Genomic DNA, 22,378 nt, shown 5'->3' on the forward strand with positions numbered 1-22,378 from the left:
ACCAGCGTTCAGCTCAGGTTGACTCACATCTTGAAAGGAGCTAACTGATACTTAGTTCAAGAGCCGATCTTGAAAGCGCAAGGCAAGAGAGACGGAAGCCGAAGCTTCCGCCTGAAGGCGGAAAGCAAGAGAGAGAGAGAAAAGCAAGGAGATGGCAATATGATCTAGTTGCGGCCATGGAAATCCATCGCCACGAGATTGCTAATACCGCATGCAATAGCGTATCACCGTAATAAATATGCGTACGAACTGTTGCATAAAGAGCGGGAGCCATGTGGGGAAATATAAAATAAAGACGATTATGAACCCGTTTACGGGAGATAGATAAATAATAAAACAACTAAATAAGGCATACTTGTCAGGTAGAGGCCTAAAAGGCACGTGCCAATCGTATGGATACGACACAGTTGTACTGTCAGACTTTTCTTCCGTGCTCCCTAGACGTTAAGCGAACAGTATTTCGCTACAACAGGGCAGACTGGGATCACCTCAGGGCGCACCTTCGCAACGTGGAATGGGGTGATATCATCACGGAGGACCCAGAAACTTCCTGTGAGCAGGTTACCGCTTCGATTACTGCAGCTGTTGCACAGTTTGTCCCATCCAAAGTCCTGGAAACGGGTCTTCCGATCCGGTATGGTGGACGCCTGAATGCACCCAGACCGAGAGGGAGAAGGAGAAGCGCTGGCGCGACTGGAGAAAACACCCTTATGACCCAGCACTTCAGCAGGCATTCACCGATTCCGTGACTGTAGCGATCGCCACCCAGTTCCGATCACGACGTGCAAAGGAGGACAGCCTCCGTCGCAGCCTCTCAACTGGGTCCCTCAGAGACAAACAGTGGTGGAGGAAGTTGAAGAACGCTGCTGGCAACCGCACACAGCCCGAAATTCCCCTAGTTGTCGACTCTGAGGGCCGCGAGTGGGCAACGAGCTCAGAGAAAGCAGAGGCATTCGCTCGCTTCTTCTCGAAGAAATGTAGCGTTGCCGGTCCGGACCTTGTGGAGGCTGACCTACCGGACCCTGCTCCCTCAGAGGCTCCACCTCTTCGCACCATCCGCTTCCGCCCACAGGCTGTCCGCCGCCTCCTGGCAAGGCTCGACGTCTCCAAGGCTACCGGGCCTGACGGTATTTCTGCTCGCGTCCTTAAGGAATGTGCTCATGAGCTCGCAGAGCCACTGTCCAAGTTATTTGCTTTATGCTTCCGGTCTGGAGTGCAACCTAGGATGTGGAAGACGGCCAACGTGGTTCCGATCCACAAGCGATCTTCCCGCTCAACCCTTAAGAACTACAGGCCCGTATCCTTACTGTGCATAATCTCGAAAGTAATGGAAACTCTTGTAAACAGACACATCGTAAACTATTTTGAAGACCATCATCTGCTCACGTCGCACCAGTTTGGATTTCGCAGAGGCCTCGGAACATCGGACGCTTTGCAAGCTCTCCAAACTGCCTGGGCAAGCGCTGTGGGCTGTGGAGGGGCGGCTCGTATCCTTGCTGTGGACATCGCAGGAGCGTTTGATCGTGTCTCGCATGTCGGCCTCCTCCACAAGGTACGTAGCCTAGGCATAGATGGTCCGCTTCAGAGATGGCTGGCGTCATACCTGGACACCCGTTCCCTACAGTGCCTCGTTGGAGGGCAGACGTCATCTAGGTATACGACCTCCGCTGGAGTCCCCCAGGGAAGCATCCTTGGACCAACGCTTTTCCTGGCCTACGTCAACGACGCGCCAGATGTTCTCGCTGACGGCGCCAGCTTGGAAGCCTATGCTGATGATACAATTTTGTACAGCTTAGTCACCTCCCAGCAGACCCCGACAGTCGCCGCGCAGTCACTGCAGGTGTCCGTTGACCGACTGCACGAGTGGGGTCGTACATGGAAAGTGATGTTTGAACCGACCAAATCCCAGGCCATGACAGCCACCCTCAGACGCACCGGCTTAGATCTCCCCCCACTCCTGTTTGGTGGCACACTGGTGCCCGAGACAACCACCATCACCCTCCTTGGTGTGAAGGTGGACGCCAAGTTGACCTTCAGCGATCACCTACGCTCCGTAGCCACCCGTGCACGCCAACGGCTTGGGGTCCTAAACAGAGCCGCCCACATACTCACCCCCACCGGCCGGACGACTGTATGCAAGGCGTTCGTACGACCAGTCATGGAGTATGCGCCTCTTGTATGGATGGGAGCTGCGCAGAGTCACCTCCAGCGTCTGAACAATGTTCAGCGCAACGCGCTTCATGCTATCGGCCCTGGGGCACACCTACCCAGCCTGGCCATCCGCCACACTGTTGCCTCGCTTGCCTGCCTGTACAAGCTGCACTACTTGCCTGGTCCTCCGCAGCTGCTCTCTGTGTTGCCACCGCGCCACATCATCTCTACCAACCCCAGAACTCGCAGCGAGCACGGTGCTGTCAGTGGCCATGACCACCAGCTCCAACACCAGCTGCCTGCATCTGCCCCGCTGGCACTGAAGCGCTCGTTCCCACACTGCAGCATCAGCGATTGGAACTCCCTCCCTACCGCTCTCCTATCCCAGCCTCCCCACAGCAAGAGAATGCAATCATTCAAACCGAATGTTTACCGTCATCTTCGCAGTACAAACAGGCTCTGGGCAGTCGATTCCCTATGAATAGTATGACGCTAAGACAGTTTCTCCCCCACAATCGCTCGTGTTAAGCCTTGGGTTTTGCATCTTTCTCACCTGTACAGCTCTATCTTCTTCTTTTTTAATTGTTTTTGGTGCGTGTTTTTGGCCGTGACGCCGAGACCTCAGGTCGGCAGAGTCATCAATGCCCCACCATCACTGTTGCGTCTCGGTGCAGCGCCTGCTCATTAGTTGTCACGTTTGTCCTAGTCTCCGTACCATTGTCTTTCCTTATTCATTTCGAGCTGGTTATGTGAACGTAGTAAAATAAAAATAAAAAACCTCAGTAAGTGGATGAGGACAAGGTGCAGAAAAAGGATTGACGGCATCATGGTATCCGTCCCGGGATCCAACTGCAGGTACTCCTGCCCCCAGTGAAGGTAATACTTGCTACTAGACACACACACACACACACACACACACACACACACACACACACACACACACACACACAACACTATCCGTCCAATTTTGTCTTCACCTCAGCTCTTGTTTTGGGAATCAAAGGCTGAGATTTGTACTTCATTCGGACAGTACCGCACTTGGAATGTTGAAAAAGTGAGGCACTTTGTTGTTAGATATGTATTGAGTCATCGTTGAATGGAAGTGTTTTTGCCTACTGTGAGTTTAATTATTTTATGTAGGGACTGGGAAGAGCCTGGTATAATATGACATGATTAATTGTCTCTGATCATATCTCCACTATTACTATAGTGTTTACAAGAGAAGAAAAGGACTAAGGAACTACAAGTTACGTTACTATGTCTGCTAACACCACTAGTAACTTGACGACCTTGCTCATGCGAAAACATTACACGGGAGAGGTACTGGCGTTCTAAAACCAACTGCTAATCAACTTTGGCACGTCTTGGATATGCACTCCAACATGAAAGACGTGCCAGAGTTGATTTGCAATTAGATGTACAGAAGGTCAGAACCGTTGGTCTGTGTCGAGCACTGTTATAGCTTAAGCTGTTATAGCTTAAGCTGTTATAGCTTAAGCTGTTATAGCTTAAGCGGATCGTCAAGTTACGGGTGGTGTTAGTGGACACAATAGCGTAGCTTGTAGTTACGTGGCCCCTTTCTTTTCTATCGATTCATTCTTGGCTCTCCATCCGAGTCATTCATATTGGATTTGTGGTTTCATCCCGTTATTGTGCTTGAATGAAATTAAGGTGACAATAGAAGTTAAGAAGATTTTAACGCAAAGGCTATTGCTACCTTTTACACTGTGGACAAACAAAATAGTTGATAAATATGGTGGAGCTTGACTCGGGAGAATGAAATTGAAGACCATAATTATCAACCATAAGTACAGCTGCAGTGGTGTCTTCAATTTCATTCTCCCGAGTCAAGCTCCGTATGAAGACATCCAAGAAGAAGATTGTCTGATGAGCCCAGCGGGGACGAAACGTACGTCGCAATCGAGCTATGTCGTTGCTGTGTCATCATCTAGGTGCCATGTGCTACTTGATGTACCAGTCTGCTATGCCGGATATCGCCAGCCATGCATCGACCAGGCGCCAGGCGCGAACTGATGGTGGTGGTGGTGAGAAGGAGAGCTCTGTGCCAGAACTTTGCAGCCTAGAGAGCGTGTGTGGGCAGGCGTGTGTTTACCGCCATATTGCCAGGTGTGTCTTTACCACCATATTTATCAACCATAAGTACAGCTGCAGTGGTGTCTTCAATTTCATTCTCACAAACAAAATAACTAAAAATATCACGTCCTGTATGTGTCACCTGACGTCATCTCTAAACAAAAACGCAACCTGCAAGGCAGGAAATTACACGTTTTTTCCTGAACAAAGAATCCGAAACTATGGTCACGTGACGTACGGAATCTATTGATTAATCTGTGTTACAGTGGAACAAGATAAGTATATTTTGTTGTTACCCTGAGTTAGTATAGTTTGTTGTTACCCTGAGTTAGTATAGTTTGTTGTTACCCTGAGTTAGTATAGTTTGTTGTTACCCTGAGTTAGTATAGTTTGTTGTTACCCTGAGTTAGTATAGTTTGTTGTTACCCTGAGTTAGTATAGTTTGTTGTTACCCTGAGTTAGTATAGTTTGTTGTTACCCTGAGTTAGTATAGTTTGTTGTTACCCTGAGTTAGTATAGTTTGTTGTTACCCTGAGTTAGTATAGTTTGTTGTTACCCTGAGTTAGTATAGTTTGTTGTTACCCTGAGTTAGTATAGTTTGTTGTTACCCTGAGTTAGTATAGTTTGTTGTTACCCTGAGTTAGTATAGTTTGTTGTTACCCTGAGTTAGTATAGTTTGTTGTTACCCTGAGTTAGTATAGTTTGTTGTTACCCTGAGTTAGTATAGTTTGTTGTTACCCTGAGTTAGTATAGTTTGTTGTTACCCTGAGTTAGTATAGTTTGTTGTTACCCTGAGTTAGTATAGTTTGTTGTTACTCTAAACTCGCAGGTTCATTACAGTGTGATTATAAGATTGCCACGTGATCACACTGTCATGAACATATAACTCTCAATTTAACCTCAAATGGGCGTGAAACCTGAAGTAGGCTGGTGCATCTGTAGGTAGGTGTATAAAACTCTGCATTATTCAAAATTGTGACTCTAGTAGGCAACATTTCAACCTCACAATGGTCTGATGCCGTGGGGTAGGATATGTTTTACGAACTGAGATATCAAATAGAGCATCGCTGGCCATAGGAAAGGGTCTCTAGTTCCAGTCCTGGTTGTGATTGTCAATATTTTCTTCACACCTTCCCATCGGTACCTTGGTCTCAGACAAATGAATGCTTTGTTTTGTTGGGTGGCACGACGTTCTACATTGTTTTGGAAGTGTGTTGGTTACGGCGAGGGCTGCGAACCACCAGCGTGTGGCAAATCAAAGTAATCGAGAGTTTCGAAGTAAGAAGAAAGTGTTGGCCAGTATCTGCTTTGAAGACCACTGCCACATACCTTTGTGTTAGAGCATTGCTTGATACAATATCTTTCTTCAAGCTCAACAAAAATAAGAGTAGAGAATATGCTTTGCTGGTCCTAACGTAGTGTTGCAGGTTTGAGTCCTGGTAGTGAACGGAAATTTCCCGTTCACATATTTCCATCAAACAATTGAACAGTGAGATAGTTTTAGAAGATATTCACGAGTATTGATAAGGAAAAAAAGGTTATCATACAATTTTGGACAGGGTACCAAGGGTGCCCTGTGCGAACTTGAAAACAGCACAGCGCCTTTTCCAGAGACAACATCCATAAGCGGCATGCCTGCTCCAGAAGTAGGGTATCCGACTACAAAACTGGACTGATTCAACCATACAGGATTGTTAAGCGAAATAGAGGTTTTAATGCATGGTAAATATGGAAACACTTTCCTTCTGTGTAAGAAGTGCAATGGATAAAAAGGAATGAACCAGTGGATATCAACAGGAATACAATGATAATGGTAATGTTTGTAATGCTTCATATTGTTGCAAACCACCAGTTCTCAAGTGGGAAAGGCCTTCGCGCTTATGGCATTGTATTCATTGCAATGTTGTATTTCGACTCCGCCGTACCGCTAATGGCGCATGGCATACGCTATATGCGCTGTGTGCGTTTTTACTGTATATTCTGTTATGTCCCATTTTATATGCGTATGTTTTTGCCTGTACGCTGTTTTGCATGCTATAAATAGCTGGTGTTATTAGTGTTCATTGTTAATTATTCGATGAAGTGAAATATACTGTTGAGAAGAAAAGAGTTGTCCTCGTGCCGTGTGGTCGTACGATCCTGACAATTTAGAGAATCTTATAGGGTTCACAACACATATGTGGAACTTGGCCTAGAAGCAGTGCACTTTGCATCGATATCAGATTGGGCTGTAAAAGATCTTTACGCTATTTGCGGTTCGAAACGGACCTATCAGTAGCATTTGCCATAACATTCGAAACAAGTCGCCTTCTGTTCACGGTGTTAGCATTTGCATGGTCTTCCATGTTGTTTTTCGCATCAAGAGACTTGTCACGATCGTTGACCCTTGATGAGATCCTCTCAGGGATGGATCCGCTCATGACGTGTTAGGCTGGATTTCTGAGTGAAGGACTTTCCACATGCCGCACACGAAATTGGCTTCTCTCCAGTATGGATTAGTTGATGATTTGTACTACAGTAATATTTATGGGATATTGTGCGGAATGCCTTGCCACATGCTTTACACTTGTATGGCTTCTCTCCAGTATGGATGGGTTGAGGATCTGTGAGATGCTGTGATTGTCTGAATGCCTCGCCGCATAATTTACACTGAAAAGGCTTCTCTCCAGTATGCGTACGTTCATGAACTCGTAGGCTGTAATTTTGGGTAAACATTTGATCACAGTGATCACACCTAAACGACTTCTCCCCGGTATGGACACGTGCATGACGGGTAAGATTACGTACATTAGTGAAATTTGTATCGCACACTTTACACTTGAAATATTTCTCTTCTGGATGTGTTCATTCATGAGAAGTTAGACAAGATTGAGTAGAAAATGATTTATCGCATTGCTTACATTTGAATGGGTTTTCTCCTGGATGTGAATGTCCATGATCAAGCCTATCGGGTTGCCGATCAAGCGCTTTGTCGGCTTCTTGGCAGAGTGTAATTTCTGGTTGACGAGCGGCAGCTTGAAGTTGATAAACTGAAAGAGAAAACAGCTAAGAGGTGTGATGATTGTTGATCTTTTCACGGTCCTGACTCCAGGGATCCTCAGATGAGCTAGCCGCTTGGGATGATACTGGAAAATGTCCGAAATTGTGAACATGCCCTGCATGGACGTCCACATTGGCATCCTTTCTGGAGTATTTGCTATATTCCGAGTGAAGCGATGCTTCCCCATAGCCTGTGTAGTGATCTGAAACGGGTTCGAGATGGCAGTTAACAGTTGGGTAAATGGTATTAGTTTGATGTTTGTCACTTGCCGATGTCAAGAGATCCGAGCAAGGGTTTTAGACTGCTGTGGTTGAAGCATCACTGGGCTTTGTATCTTTGTTCCTCTGGATTTCTGGTCGAGGGTCCCTGGAGTTGTGTGCCACCATGTCCATCGGTGCATGATCTTGAAGAACACCGGAGGAAGATGGTTGTGTATTCCAAGGGCTTAGTGAGGTGCTTAGAAGAGAATAATGGAGAGAGAAGACTTCTGATGTGGCTACTTGATTGCCACTATTGAAGTATACGTTGTGAAGAGCCGAGTAAGGTATACTATCAGCTGATGCAGTTGGCGGTGGAGGACAAGCAACTGCGCTTCTGCTAGTCCATATTACTAATGGAGGCAGTGCTGAAAAGGCATCAGAGTCAACACTATCTTGAGAAGTCCAGTTACAGTCGTCCATGATTTACGTACTTCAACAATCCTCACCACCGTAATTCTCCTTTCTAACAATGCAGCGAGTCCTAATTCAAAACACCAAATAGACAGACTTGGAAGTGGCAAAAGCGCAGGTACCATAGGAGGCAACTCTCCCTAGTTGTAGCCAACGGTTTTGTAATTAGTAGCAGCTGGTGGTCCCCCTTACTAAGTACAGTCGAACAGTGTCCCGTCAAAACCATTCACATCCATTTGTAGTACTCTCCTCTTACGTAACACGCTATGATAATAACAAAATCCTGTGATATCATGCGCAAACACTCAATCACATACAATACAACACCCAACCCACACACTCTCGCTCAAATTTCGTCTTCACCGCCACTCTTAACTTGGAATCACAACATTTCGAACATTCATAATCATGCCAACTCTTCAACACCAGACTTGAGATTGTGCAATATGAGACTCTTTGTTGTTAGGTATCAATTGAAGCATCGTTTTATTGAGGTTCTCTCGCCTTCTGTGAAATATCATAGTTAGGCTTTGGAAGATGTGACATGATCTACAACATAAGTCTCAGTTCTTAGCACTGATGTACATGTAGTATTCTTGTTCTATTGAACTCAATGAAAAAAAGAAGAAAGAATGAACTGCGTGCGCAGTGCAAGACCCAAAGGTGTTACCACGCGTCACATATTTCTCTTCTAGCTGTCATTGTTATAATTATTGTTTTGAAGCAAAGTTTGGTGGAGATAGAAGTGAGGAATATACCAACACGAGATAGTGTTGGCATTTAGGTCATGAATTCATAGCGAAACACTGACTTGACACTTGATTGACTCACGACTGCCACCAAGAGCACACGAGACGTGAATCGAACATTCCCCCCCCAGCAAACCTGCAAGATATCACCACTTCCCAGTCACGTATCAAGTCAGTCGGCGGAAAGTGCGAGTCCCCTTGTGGGGAACCAACACTTTTCCTGCGAAGATATCAACCCAATGAGTATTATGAGTTCAATCCTATGTAAAAAAAACAATTAGTACAACAATACACGATATGTATGCTACTTGTCTATATTCAACTGACACATGGTATCATATCCTGCGCATGCGCACAAACACCTACATGTACATGCATACAGGTCTTCATACACAAGCTGACACACACACACACACGCGCGCGCACTATCCTTCCATTTTTCTCTTCACCTTAGCGCTTGTTTTGGGATCACAAAAGCTGACACTTGTGAGTGTGTGGGTTGCAGTGAGAACTCCGTCCCACCAGCCAGTGCGAATTCACAGGAAGCGTGAAGTTCGAAGTCAGAAGAAAGTGTTGAATGGTTGCTGCTTGGATGACCACTACACCATTGCTCAGTGTTAGAGCATTGCTGGGTATCATCCAGTGTCTTGGTTGGAGTCCTGGTGGTGATAGTCAATTATACCTTTCGTATATTTTCATCAAGCAAATGAACATTGAGATAGTATTAGAAAATTTGACGGGCGAAGACTAGAACAGGACTATACAATATTACACATGGGACCAAAAAGATATATACAGACCGAAAATTTGTAGCGTTAGACGCGAACTTGAACACAGCAGATCTCCTCCGCAACCGCAAATATCCATACCAGGCGTACGTGCTCTTGAAGTAGTATACTAGCATTCGACATTCGAAAGGGCTTCTTAGTTACAATGGAAATACGCTCCGTCTGTGTAAGATGTGCAAAGGACAACATGGAATAAAATAGTACATATCAGCTTAAATACAATGGCACAAAATAATGTTTTTGATGTTACACATTATTATTATTGGTGAATTCAGCGTGTAAGCAAGCGGGTATTAAAATGCAGATCAGATCAGCCTCTCATCGGCATTGAGTTTACTAACGATTCAAAACGGACATAAAATTCGTGATTTCCTATGATTTTCAAAAAGCCTCTGTTTAAGAGTGTTTGTCCGTTCTTAATCTTTCAAAGAGAGTTTTTCGCAACGAAAGATTTGCCACGATCGTTGACACATGATCCCTATCTCTTAGGAATGGGTTCGTGCATGTGCTGCGAGGCTGGATTTTCTATGGACAGGCTCTCCACTTTCCTTGCACAAACATTATTTCTCTCCAGAATGTATGGGTTGATGACGTGTGAGATTTGATTTTTGTCTGAATGCCTTGTTACATACTTTACACTTGAACGGTTTTTCTCCAGTATGGATGCGTTCATGATCTCTGAGATGTGATGTTTGCGTGAATGCCTTGCCGCATAATTTACACTGAAAGGGCTTCTCTCCGGTATGCGTACGTTCATGAACTCGTAGGCTGTAATTTTCGGTGAACATTTGATCACAGTGATCACACTTAAACGACTTGTCCCCGGTATGGACACGTGCATGACGGGTAAGACCGGATTTATCACGGAATGACTTAGCGCAGTACTTGCACGTAAAAGGTTTCACACCTGAGTGAACCGTTTCATGTCGGGTCAGATTATATCGCCTACTGAAGGTTTTATCGCACACTTTACAAGTGAACGAATTATCATGCTGGCGATCGCGTGACTTATCTATTTCCTTGCTGAGCAACGTTTCAGGTAGAGAAAGGTCAATTTGAAGTTGACAATCTTCCTCCGAAAAGGACTCAGAGGTGGGAATATTGTTGAACGCTTGGAGATCGTGATGTTTAGGATCCTCAGAAAAGCTAGACGACAGAGGAGATACTGGAATACGTCCGTAGATGTGAAAGTCCACATCGGCAGACTTGCTTGAGCAATTCACATCTTCCAAGTCATAAGCTACTTGACCATGGCCTGTGTAGTGATCTGAAACTGAGACGGGATAGGTAGTAGTTTGGTGACTGTTGTCCTGCGATCTGTTGTCAGTGTCCACTGCCGACGTCATGGGATAAGAGCATGGGTTTTCTACAACTGTTGTTGAAATTTCAGTAGCGTTTGTATTTGTATTTCTCTGGAACTCTGGTAGTTGCTCCCTGAACTTGTCTGCCACGTCCCCCATCAAAGGATGATCTTGAAGGGCATCGGAGGTAGATATTGATGTGTTGCAAGAGCTGAATGAGGAACGCTGAGGAGGATAATATGCGTAGGAGAATTCAGAGGTCGCTCCTTGATTGCCGCTTTCAGCATTTGCGTGGTGATGTGCTCCATAAGATGTGCCGTATGATGCTGCTATATTTGGCGGTGAAGGACACGCAGTAGACCTTCTGCTGGTCCATATGACTAATGGTGCCAAAGGTGAGAGTGCATCAGAGGCCACGCTACTCTCCGAATTCCATTCACAGTCATCCATGATTCACTTACAACACGAAGTCTCAAAACTGTAATTTTCCTTCCAAGCACACAAAGTGTCCAACGTCAATGCCAATAATTCAAATAGCAAGAACTTGCCGTAGGAGGTAAGTTTTATAATCAGTAGCATTTATGTTTCCCTAAATAAGTGGAGGCACATTCTGCTAATTCGTCACGTCAAACATCTATATGTGAATTCTATAATCAACTGACACATGGCAATCTTATCATATCCTGAGCATACCCATAAGCACCTACACGCATACAGGTCTTCATACACAAGCTGACACACACACTCACACACACACACACACACACTCACATACACATAGACGTTATCCTTCTAATGTTCTCTTCACCTTAGAGCTTGTGTTGGTATCACGAAAGCTGAGACTTACACTTCATGCTGACTCTTCAACTCCTGACGTGGGATGGTGAAAATGTGAGACACGTCGGCGTCAGATATTGAATGGGACATCGATGTATCGAAGCGTTTTCACCTCATGTGAGTATAATAATAATAATTATTATTATTGTGTAGGGCCTTTGAAGAGCCTGGTACAATGTGACAAGATTCACAAGGACTAGAACGGGACTATACAATGTTACATATGGGATCAAAGTTACATAGAGGAGCAAAGGAACTAAAATATTTTGCATCACGTGTGAAACCCCAAACAGCCCAGCGTATAGGCTAGCGAAGAGATCAATATCCGGCATGCTCGTTCAAGATGAGCGACAATTTTAAAAAGGACTGTTTATTACCAACAATTAACCGCACAGGGAGTTTCATCGCAATTAATTGATTGTTTTTTGCATGGTTAATTTGTAAAAACATTCCTTCTGTGTAAGAAGTGCAATGAATAACAAGGAATGAAACTGAATATCAACTGGAATACAATGATTATGATAATGGTATTGATGTTGCATGTGTTGCCGTCAGCATGTAAGCAGTGAAATTGGTATAGGCACCTAAAATACACACCTAGAAACACATCCTTTCGGCTGTTAGCATTTGCAAGGACTTCAAAGCTTGTTCAAGCATTGATTGACTTAACACAAACGATGACACTTGATCAGTTTTTTCTCAGGTATGGATTCTTTCTTGGCCTGTTAGGCTGGATTCATTGGCGAAAGACTTTCAACATTCCTTCCACCCACTGAAATGGTGTATCTCGGGTATGGATGCGTTCATGTACTGTCTCGGATTCAGCTACACTTCAGTGCATCAAAATCTTGGTAGGAGTAGGCACTATGACCCGATGTAGACGATCCAGTCACTCAAGTAAGAGCTGAGCGTTGTGCACCCCTAGATCTGTGAGGACTGGTCTTCGAAATACCAGTCACGAATGTGCCTCACCGAATCGAAGCTCAAGATTTTAGACGAGATTCTCGTTTACCTCACATTGCAGCTAAAGAAACGAGATATATTTATATTTAAAACGGACGCAACGCCATGACTGAAAATTTCGTGACTCACAGTGTCCTTGCACGGAATGAAATACACCCAATTATGCAGAAGGGAATATCAGCTCCTAATGGAAATATACCATACTGGTATTCTGTCTTAATTGCGACGAACGAGCTCAAATATACTTCAGTATTCTGAGTAGACAAATGGAAAAAAGTCTACTTCCTTGCCCCATAGTTATTACTATACTCATTTTGGGTACCTTATGATTGAACCATATATGCATAATGCTTATGCAACTCGTTCTAGAGCGAGAAACCCTGAGTTAGGACGACCTGGCTTTTTCCCGCTATGGTAGGCATCACAAAGTTGATACCCCTTTCTCTATTGTAGTTGACATATTCAGCACATTGGCTGTACATCCTAAAGTGAATCTAGTAGTCAGCTTGTCAACCTCACACTGGTCTGATGCAGTCGAGTAAGATATGTTTACGTAATAATTATGGTATCAAATAGGGCATCGCAGGACAAAAGAAAGTGTGCCTGGTTCAAATCCTGGTGGTAACAATCAATATTGTCTTCAACGCTTTCCCCTTTGCACCGTGTTCTCAAAAGAATGAATGCTTTGTTTGTTGGGCCTAACCGCTATCTACATCTCTTGGGAAGTGTGTGAGCTACAATGAGGGCTGCGAACTGTAGTATCCCTGCCCGACCAATACGGAAGCAGTACGGAACTAATACGGAGCTTTGCCTGATGTATATTTAGTGTATCTCCGTATGTAAGCGTAAGGCGTCTGCTGCATAAAAGCGGCTGAGCATTTCTGTTTTGAAGAAGAGAAGATTAGATTAGATTGGATAGCAATGAAAGCTAACTCGAAGAATAAGGATTCAGCCTCTAGGTGAGCACCGGAGAGAAAGTTATTTATTTTGCCGCTTCTTCTTTCACGAACGATTATATCTCAGGTGTGTACCTGAAAGTAGAATAAAAGTAATTATTGTTGATTTCACCGCGCCTACCACTCGGCTACCTATTACATTGGTGGCAGCGGTGTAGTTTTAAATAAAACAACGTGATTCGACCCCAGACTCCGATGCCTCAACCCGCTACAGCTCCGTGCGACGAATCAAGATGAGAATCATGTTTCTTGCCTTCCTCGGCCTGGCACTGCTTATTAGCCTGCAGCTCAGTCAGGGTGCTAGCGTGGATCACCCTTCCCTCCGCATGGCGTCCACTGGAGACTCCAATGGCGATTCCAAGCGACCCGCTACCTACACGTATACTACCGGTGGTGATGGCGAAGCTGATGAGGAGGACGACATGCAGGCTGCTGACCAAGACAAGGAGGGTATTCCCCAAGACCAGCAGCGTTTGATTTTCGCCGGCACGCCGTTGGCAGACGGCCGAACCCTGAGTGACTACAACGTTCAGCAGGAGTCCACTATTCACTTGGTACTTCGTCTCCGTGGTGGGATGCAGATTTTCGTCAACACTCTTCCTGGCTAGACCATCACTCTTTACGTCGCGCAAAGCGATGCTATCGACAATGTGAAGACCACGATTCAAGACGAGGAGGGAGGTCATTTGTCTGACGCCGAGCTAGCCGCTCTGAGTGACCGGCTCAACCAAGATGAAGATAACACCTGGCTTGCTCTCCGCCGTAGCTCCAGCCGCCGCCGTGGTTACTAACGCTGATTCCAGGTATGGCATTTTCTTTCCTGTCTTCCTTCAGTCTCCCTGTTCTCTTCAGTCTTCCTTTATGCGAGTGTGTGAATCCAGTTTAGTTTGGTAGGCGTCTGATCATGGTGAGCCACGGCTTACCCAGCTAACGTGGGACAATGTGTGTGACAACGCCCCTTATAGTTATAGTGTATTCAGTTCGGTTTTTGAACTGCGATGTTCCTGGCGGGTTGTGCCAGCGTTGTGCAGCAAGAGTGCTGTAGTTTTTCAGGTCCTATTTGGAGGACAGTTCTTTCCCCTTTTTACCCCGAGAGATCGTGTGAACCTGGTGTGCTTCTACTTTATGATTTGTTATCAGTTCATTTCTTCTGTCTACTCTAAACGTTATCATTTCCGATATAATTTGCCATCTTCCGGTTGACGCTGTTTTCGTAACTCTTCAGTAATTTTTTGAAAATCACGAGGGCGTGATTATCTGTAGGAAGGGAGGGTGTAGTATCCCTGCCCGACCAATACGGAAGCAGTACGGAACTAATACGGAGCTTTGCCTGATGTATATTTAGTGTATCTCCGTATGTAAGCGTAAGGCGTCTGCTGCATAAAAGCGGCTGAGCATTTCTGTTTTGAAGAAGAGAAGATTAGATTAGATTGGATAGCAATGAAAGCTAACTCGAAGAATAAGGATTCAGCCTCTAGGTGAGCACCGGAGAGAAAGTTATTTATTTTGCCGCTTCTTCTTTCACGAACGATTATATCTCAGGTGTGTACCTGAAAGTAGAATAAAAGTAATTATTGTTGATTTCACCGCGCCTACCACTCGGCTACCTATTACACGAACCACCAGCCTGTGTGGGAATCACAGGAAGCGAGGGTTCCGAAGTCAGCAGAAAACGTTGGACGGTAGCTACTTTGATGACCGCTACCCCATCTCGTAGTTTTAGTGCATTGCTTGATACCACATTCAAGTTCAACAATAGGTGAGAAAAGAAAGGAATTTGCTGGTCATAATCTGGTTTCCCAGGTTTGAGTTCTGGTATTGACAGTGATAATTCCCGTTTACACATTTTCATCCAACAAATGGACAGTGAGAGTTTTGATAAGCAGTAGAACATGACTATACCAGTTGACACTTGGGATCATTCGTACATACATGCATAATATTTTTTCAGCATGTGCGAACTTGAAAGCAGCACAGCGCCTCTTGAAGCGGAAAGATCCGACTATAATTATAGCATCATACCCGAATTTGAAAAGAGCAGGGCTCCTCCTCAACAGCAAATATCCATACGAGGCGTACGTGCTCTGGAGGTAGAATACTAGCGTGCGACATTCAAAAGGACTGGTTTATCAGCAATCGAAATACGTTACGTCTGTGTAAGACGTGCAAAGGACAACTTGGAATGAAACAGCACATATCAACTGGAATACAATGATACAAAATAATGTTTTGTGATTTTACATGTTATTATTGGTGGCGTCAGCGTGTATGCAAGCAGCTGCCTTGGAATGGAGATCAGATTCGTCTTTAATTGGCACACAAATTACTCCCAGTTCACAACGAACATGACATATTATCACTTCCTCTTAGGGATGGATTCGTGCATGAACTGTGAGGTTGTATTTCCGATTGAACGACTTTCCACATTCCTTGCACAGAAATGGTTTCTCTCCAGTATGAATTCGTTGGTGATGTGTAAGAGCTGATGTTTGCTTGAATGCCGTACCACATTGTTGACACTTGAAAGGTTTCTCTCCAGTATGGATGCGTTGATGATTTTGGAGATGTGATGATTGTCTGAATGCCTTGCCACATAATTTACAGTTAAAAGGCCTCTGTCCGGTATGCCTACGTTCATGAACTCGTAGGTTGCGATGGTGGGTAAACAATTGATCACAGTGATCACACTTAAACCGCTTCTCCCCGGCATGGATGCGTTCATGAACAGTAAGATTAGATTTACTTCTGAATGACTTAGCGCAGTATTTGCACGTAAAGCGTTTCTCTCCTGAGTGAACACGTCCATGACGGTTAAGATTATATCGCGTATTGAAGGTTTTATCGCACACTTTACATGTGAAAGAGTTCTCTTCTGGATGTGTACATTCATGAGATGTCAAACAAGATTGAGCAGGAAATAAGTTATCGCTATGCTTACATTTAAGCGGCTTTTCTCCATGATGTGAATGTGCTCGATCAAGCGTATCATGCTGGGGATCGAGTGACTTATCTGTTTCTTTGCTGAGCGACGTTTCATGTTGAGTAAGGTCAGTTTGAAGTTGACAATCTTCCTCAAAAACCCACTCAGAGGTGGGGATATTGTTCAGTGTTTGACGATCGTGATGTCTGGGATCCTCAGATATGCTAGACGGTCGAGGAGATACTGGAGAGCGTCTGATTGTGTGAACGTCCACATCGGCCGACTTTCTTGAGTAGGTGCTATCTTCCGAGTCGTACGCTACGTGCCCGTGGCCTGTGTAGTGATCTGAAACCGAAACGGGATAGTTCACAGTTTGGTTACTTTTGTCTTGCGATCTTTTTTCAGTGTCCACTGCCGGTGTCATGGGATTAGAGCATGGGTTTTCAACAGCTGTTGTTGAAACTTCAGTAGCGTTTGTATCGTTGCTCCCCTGGAACTCTGGTATTTGCTCCATAAAGTCTGCCACATTCTCCAGCAAAGGATGATCTTGAAGGGCACCGGAGGTAGATATTGATGTGTTCCAAGAGCTGAATAAGGATCGCTGGGGAGCATTATATGCGTAGGAGAATTCAGAGGTCGCTACTTGATTGCCGCTTTCAGCATTTGCGTGGTGATGTGTTCCATAAGATGCGCCGTAGGATGCTGCTATATTTGGCAGTGGAGGACACGCAGTAGACCGTTTGCTGGTCCATATCACTAATGGTGGCAGTGGTGAGAGTGCATCAGAGTCCACGCTACTCTCCGAACTCCATTCACAATCATCCATGATTCACTTACTACACAAAGTCTTAAAACTGTAATTTTCCTTCCAAACACACAAAGTGTCCGACGGGAATGCCAATAATTCAAATAGCAAGAACTCGCCCTAGGAGGTAAGCTTTATAATCGGTAGCATCTGTGTTTCCCGAAATAAGTGGAGGAACATTCTGCTAATTCGTCACGTCAAACATCTATTTCTGAGCTTTATATTCAACTGACACATGGAGATCTTATCAGATCCTTCGCCTACGCATAAACACCTACACGCATCCAAAATTCTTCACACCCACATTCACACCCACATTCACACTCATTCACACACACACACACACACACATTCACAAACACACACACACACACACCTGTCCTGTCCTGTCTTGTTGAGCTACTGCCATGAAGGTTACGTGGGCCCCGGAGGGGCAGCTGAGAGAGAGGAGGAGCACGCAGCCCTGTGACGATCCAGGGAATGCGGTAAGCGAAATCGGCGGGAGCAGGCGCAAACACATGCGAAACGCTGACGGTCCTGAACGGTCGGACGACTACACGTCCGTGAGCAGCGATGACGGGCGCGGCCACGTGTAGACGCAAAGCAGCGGTCACAAGCCTGGCAGTGAGCGACGCAGCACAGCGGAGAAGCAGGCAGCGGCAGCGGCAGGGGCGCACCGACTGCTGACTGGGGGTAAGTACACTTGTGCCTTGCCAGACCCGACGGGACTTCAGCCAACGGCCACACTCTCCACACTGGCATGCACCTTTCTGCTCCGCAACCGGCTTCGCACGCTCAACCCTACACTTGTGGCGTGCGCGATCACTGCGGCGTGCAAACTGTAGGTCGCAGGTGTAGCAGGTGACGGGAGGGCGGGGGGGGGGGGATGCTGGGCATCTACCGCACACACACACACACACACACACACACACACACACACACACACACACACACACACACACACACACACACACACACACACACACACACACACACACACACACACACACACTACTACTACTACTACTGTAGCTTGGTTGCAACAAGGGCCACACCACTCCGAAAGGAGCCAGAGTCATTGTCAGGAGCAGAAACGGAGATGACGACTCAGGTCACTCTGTCGACGGAACTGACGGCTGCAGCGAGAACAGCGAACACCATACGACGCTCTATCAGACACACACACACACACACACACACACACTTGTCCTTGTACTTGCTCACTGCCAAAACTGGTCACGTGGTTCTCCCCCGGGAGAGGGGAGAGAGACTCAAAAGGAATCTTGTAAAGATGACTCAATTGGCCATTGAACCACCCAACGGCCGACACCCCCTGAAATCCCCAAACTAGGGTGGACTTGAAATGATCCCAATTATGGGCTCACCACACCTCAGTAAGTGGGTGAGGACAAGGAGCAGAAAAAGGATTGACGGCATCAGGGTATCCGTCCCGGGATCCAACTGCAGGTACCCCTGCCCCCAGTGAAGGTAATACTTGCTACTAGACACACACACACACACACACACACACACACACACACACACACACACACACACACACACACACACACACACACACATACTGTCCGTCCAATTTTTTCTTCACCTCAGCTCTTGTTTTGGGAATCGAAAGCTGAGATTTGTACTTCTTTCGGACTCTACAGTACCGCACTTGGGATGTTGAAAAGGTGAGGCACTTTGTTGTTAGATATGAATTGAGTCATCATTGAATGGAAGTGTTTTTGCCTACTGTGAGTTTAATTATTTTATGTAGGGACTGGGAAGATCCTGGTATAAAATGACATGATTAATTGTCTCTGATCATATCTCCACTATTACTATAGTGTTTACAAGAGAAGAAAAGTACTAAGGAACCACAAGTTACGTTACTATGTCTGCTAACACCACTAGTAACTTGAGGACCTTGCTCATGCGAAAACATTACATGGGAGAGGTACTGGCGTTCTAAAACCAACTGCTAATCAACTTTGGCACGTCTTGGACATGCACTCCTACATGAAAGACGTGCCAGAGTTGATTTGCAGTTAGATGTACAGAAGGTCAGAACCGTTGGTCTGTGTCGAGCACTGTTATAGCTCAAGCGGATCGTCAAGTTACGGGTGGTGTTAGTGGACACAACACTTATAGCATAGCTTGTAGTTACTTGGTCCCTTTCTTTTCTATCAATTCATTCTTGGCTCTCCATCACAGTCATTCATATTGGATTTGTGGTTTCATCCCGTTATAGTGCTTGAATGAAATTAAGGTGACAATAGAAGTAAAGAAGATTTTAACACAAAGGCTATTGCTACCTTTTACACTGTGGACAAACAAAATAGTTGATAAAATTATTATGGTGGTAAAGACACACCTGGCAATATGGCGGTAAACACGCCTGCCCACACACGCTCTCTAGGCTGCAAAGTTCTGGCACAGAGCTCTCCTTCTCACCACCACCACCATCAGTTCGCGCCTGGCGCCTGGTCGATGCATGGCTGGCGGTATCCGGCATAGCAGACTGGTACATCAAGTAGCGCATGGCACATAGATGATGACACAGCAACGACATAGCTCGATTGCGACGTACGTTTCGTCCCCGCTGGACTCATCAGGCAATCTTCTTCTTGGAAGTCTTCATACGGACCTTGACTCGGGAGAATGAAATTGAAGACACCACTGCAGCTGTACTTATGGTTGATATATATGGTGGTAAAGACACACCTGGCAATATGGCGGTAAACACACGTTGACTTGTTTGTGTGGGGAACGGGTTTAACCAACTATAACGCCGATTTCAGTGCCAACGACCGCCTGTGACGAGAAAGACGTCACATTATCCGCCTACAATGGAGCCATAAACCGACATTCACTGCGACAATCATACACACAAACGGACAAGCGCACACACACATGCAAACCCAACTAAAGTAGAGCAAGAAATGAACACATCTAAGAATTATCGGCTCGCATGTCAGGTTTTTTTTTTTTTTTTTTTTTTTTTTTTTTACGAGAAACCACGAACCTCGAGAACAGTATACTGCATGGTAGAGGTGGTTGCAGACGCAACTGTGGTGGTGAAAACTGGAGCATCTCCGCCGACCTGAGGTCTCGGCTTCAGCGACACTTCAGAGCACCAAAAACTGGGGAGGAGTAGGCACAGGGGGAGGGGAGGGGGGGGGTACATTTATATAGAGGAAGGAAAAACGGAAAGATGATACATGTGATAGAGGAAGAAAAAAAAAGGTGAAAACATCACCGCAACAAACCTACGAAACCACCATGTATTCCATCAATTATCACGATAATAATATTTATAATAAAAATTTTCAATAATAAAAAGCACGGTTTACGAAACCGCTTGAATTCACTACGACTTAAAGATTACAGTGCTTAGCATAGGTCGCAATTCTACAGACGTCCAACTCCATTCTGTAAATTCTCCTAACTCATTGACTGAATATGACCAGAAGGAAATTACAAGCACCCCATCCAGCGTGTATGGTAGACAACAATAATGCAAGAAAAAAAGAAGACGACAACAGGAAAGTACGAGGAAAAATTTGTACATTTCATCAATATGCATTGCGTTGAACGATGCATGAAAAGCGCAAACAAAATCATAGTACATGTGTTTGAAGAAATTTCAGGATAAGACGGTGCACACAGAGCAATAACTATAACTGAACAGTTACCAAAAAATGCCTATAAGAAAACGAGTTAGAGAGTTTGAAGCATAAACAAGGAATAATGTTTAAAACGCTCTTTGATAGGCTAAAAAGCATTTCCCATAATCTTGAAAACGATACTTCTGTTTTCGGTGTTTCGTATTTCCATGGTCTTCAATGCTGTTTGTCGCATTGAAAGGCTAGTCACGATCACTTGTACTTGATCAGGTTCTCTCCGGGATGGATCCTCTCATGACGTGTTAGGCTGGATTTCTTAGTGAAAGACTTTCCACAATCCTTACACGAAAATGGTTTCTCTCCAGTATGGATTCGTTGATGATATTTGAGAGTTGACATTTCCCGAAATGCCATGCCACATACTTTACACTTGTATGGTTTCTCACCAGTATGGATGCGTTGATGCACTGTGAGATTTGATTTCGTCGTGAATGACTTGTCACACCAGTTACACTTGTGTGGTCTCTCTCCAGTATGGATGCGTCGATGCCGGGTGAGATCTGATTTCGTCGTGCATGACTTCTCGCATGATTTACACTTGTATGGTCTCTCTCCAGTATGGATGCGTCGATGCACGGTGAGCTTTGATTTTGTCGTGAATGACTTCTCGCACGATTTGCACTTATATGGTCTCTCTCCAGTATGGCTACGTTCATGAACTCTAAGATGGGTATTACGGCGAAACATTCGATCGCAGGAACCACACCTGAACGGCTTCTCCCCGTTATGGATACGTTCATGAACATGTAGGCCATGTTTGTCACCGAACGGCTTTGCGCAGTACTTGCACGAAAACGCTTTGCATACTGAGTGAAGTCGTGCATGTTGGGTAAGATTATGTTGCGTGGTGAACATTTTGTCACACACGTTACACTTGAACGATTTCTCTTCTGGATGTGTACATTGATGAGAAGTTAGGCAAGACGGAGTAGAAACAGATTTATCGCACTGCTTACATCTATATTGCTTTTCTCCAGGATCTGAATGTTCGCGATCAAGCCTATCGGTCTGGCGATCAAGTGACTTTTCACTTTCTTCGCAGAGTGTATCTTCTGGTTCCGGAAAGTCAGATTTAAGTTGACAAGCTATCTCAGAACACAGCTCAGAGTTGTGATGAGTGTTGATCTTTTCAAGATCGTAATGATCGGAATCCGTGGGTAAGCTAGCCACTGGAGAAGACACTGGAAATTGGCCAAAGTTGTGTACAAGCCTTGCGTGAACGTTCATACCAGCAGATTTGCTGTAGATCTTGCCATATTCAATGTGAAACGCTACTTCCTCGTAGCCTGTGTAGTGATCTGAAACGGGTTCGCGATAGTAGTTAACGGTTGGGGTACTGTTACCTTGCGAAATTTGATCCTTGTCCATTGCTGATGTCAAGGAATCCAAACATGGGTTTTCGAGAGCTGTATTTGAAGCA

General features: G+C 45.2%; 2 protein-coding genes across 2 annotated transcripts; both read right to left on the reverse strand.

Annotated features, from left to right (window-relative positions):
- Positions 1–9,412: 9,412 nt before the first annotated feature.
- Positions 9,413–17,381, reverse strand: LOC135826795 (zinc finger protein 271-like). Its single transcript, XM_065339400.1, has 2 exons — positions 15,932–17,381; positions 9,413–11,247 (listed from the first exon to the last, which is right to left on the reverse strand). Exons 1-2 carry the CDS (start codon positions 17,294–17,296, stop codon positions 10,054–10,056), a joined length of 2,559 nt encoding a protein of 852 aa, XP_065195472.1. The 5' UTR covers positions 17,297–17,381; the 3' UTR covers positions 9,413–10,053.
- Positions 17,382–20,569: 3,188 nt separating this feature from the next.
- On the reverse strand, positions 20,570–22,378 carry LOC135825921 (zinc finger protein 239-like). Its single transcript, XM_065338558.1, has one exon. The coding sequence runs from the start codon at positions 22,324–22,326 to the stop codon at positions 21,151–21,153; it is 1,176 nt and encodes a 391-aa protein (XP_065194630.1). The 5' UTR covers positions 22,327–22,378; the 3' UTR covers positions 20,570–21,150.

This window comes from Sycon ciliatum, chromosome 10 (genome assembly GCF_964019385.1).
Source record: "Sycon ciliatum chromosome 10, ocSycCili1.1, whole genome shotgun sequence".
Lineage (NCBI taxonomy): Eukaryota > Metazoa > Porifera > Calcarea > Leucosolenida > Sycettidae > Sycon > Sycon ciliatum.